Source organism: Fopius arisanus, unplaced genomic scaffold (genome assembly GCF_000806365.1).
Source record: "Fopius arisanus strain USDA-PBARC FA_bdor unplaced genomic scaffold, ASM80636v1 scaffold00018, whole genome shotgun sequence".
NCBI classification, from domain to species: domain Eukaryota; kingdom Metazoa; phylum Arthropoda; class Insecta; order Hymenoptera; family Braconidae; genus Fopius; species Fopius arisanus.
Window position 1 is genome coordinate 1394082 of NW_011887757.1, and position 1231 is coordinate 1395312.

Consider the following 1231-nt stretch of genomic DNA (forward strand, 5'->3'; position numbering starts at 1 on the left):
CGATGCTCAATGTAACATGTAACCCGGGGAGGGGCAGTGGCACTGGTTCTCTCGGCAATTCTCGGGTTCTCTCTCCTCGAAGGAGTTTGTCGACTGTAGGAGGTGGAATGGAGGAATGGGGAAAGGCACAAGACCCAAGGCAAAAGCCAATGCACAGCTAGAATTCAGTGAAGTCTCGTTGTAACCCTCGAAGAGCGCCATGAAACTCTGTGATCCAGTCAAAACATATCCCGGGATTTTAGTCAATTCGACAAAAACCAGTCATTGATTTTATTATCATATATTATATATTTTTTACAGTTAGTCTGTGATTCGGTGGTGGTGTGGATTTAGATATTTCAACTGTAATTGTCATGCTATCGTCCGCTGATTGTTTGAACATCGATGATTGACACAAGTGTATTGGCACGGGTGTCACGAATTTATTTGGAATGATGGCTGCTGCTTGCCATCGGACAAGTCAATTCAGTGCACAGGTGTCCATCTCTCGCTATATTTCACCCTGGAGTTTATCGTGATAGTGAAGTTTGTCTTCCTCACGGCTTTTATGGGTATTTTGTGATATTGGTGATTGATTTTATTGTTAAATACCTGGATTTCATTCTGGATAAAAATGACTGGTCGGAGGGAGCAGGCGATATTTATTTCTAAGCGTCAGGTTCTTCTTGTACTCGTTGTACTAATCGCTGAGGTGAGTTTTATTGTTGTCAAGGTTTTTTAGTGATGCTGGTCATTGGTAGTGTTTTTTTTTTTGTGGGGCTTGGAAAGGGGTCAATTCGAATTGACTTGAAATTCTTGGACATAGGCTGGTGGCGCCTTGCGAAATCACACTTTCCCGCGGAGAGAAACCCAATCGTCTATGGACTAGCATTATTTTGTTCCATTTCTTGAGAGGTCATGAATCATTCATCATTATTGTTTTGGAATTGGATATTATTGGAACAATTTCCCGGTGATTTTCTCTTTCCATCTACATTTTCCATATTTTTTAAAATAATTATTACTTGGGGACATCTGCACTTAGTTTTTCATTCAAATAATAATTCAACGGTTTTAATGATTGTTGATTGATTTGTCGTCGATATTATTCGTTATTATTATTATCTTAAAATTGATTTTTAATGAAGGGCAGGGGTAATTAGTAGAGATGTCAAAAATTGTCAATTTTTCTCTGTAAGTTTTGCTTTTTATTATTATACTTTGCTTACTAATTCTTTTATTCTATAAATCA

At 38.0% G+C, this 1231-nt stretch overlaps 1 protein-coding gene across 2 annotated transcripts in view; it reads left to right on the forward strand.

The window, feature by feature from the left end:
* The window catches only part of LOC105264027 (Protein tyrosine phosphatase 4E), a 27832-nt gene continuing 26601 nt past the window's right edge, over positions 1-1231 (forward strand). For both annotated transcript variants that reach the window (XM_011300597.1, XM_011300598.1), the window contains exon 1: positions 1-691. In XM_011300597.1, the coding sequence (XP_011298899.1) occupies positions 614-691 (78 nt within the window). In that variant the 5' untranslated portion in view covers positions 1-613. The remainder of the gene's footprint in view (positions 692-1231) is intronic.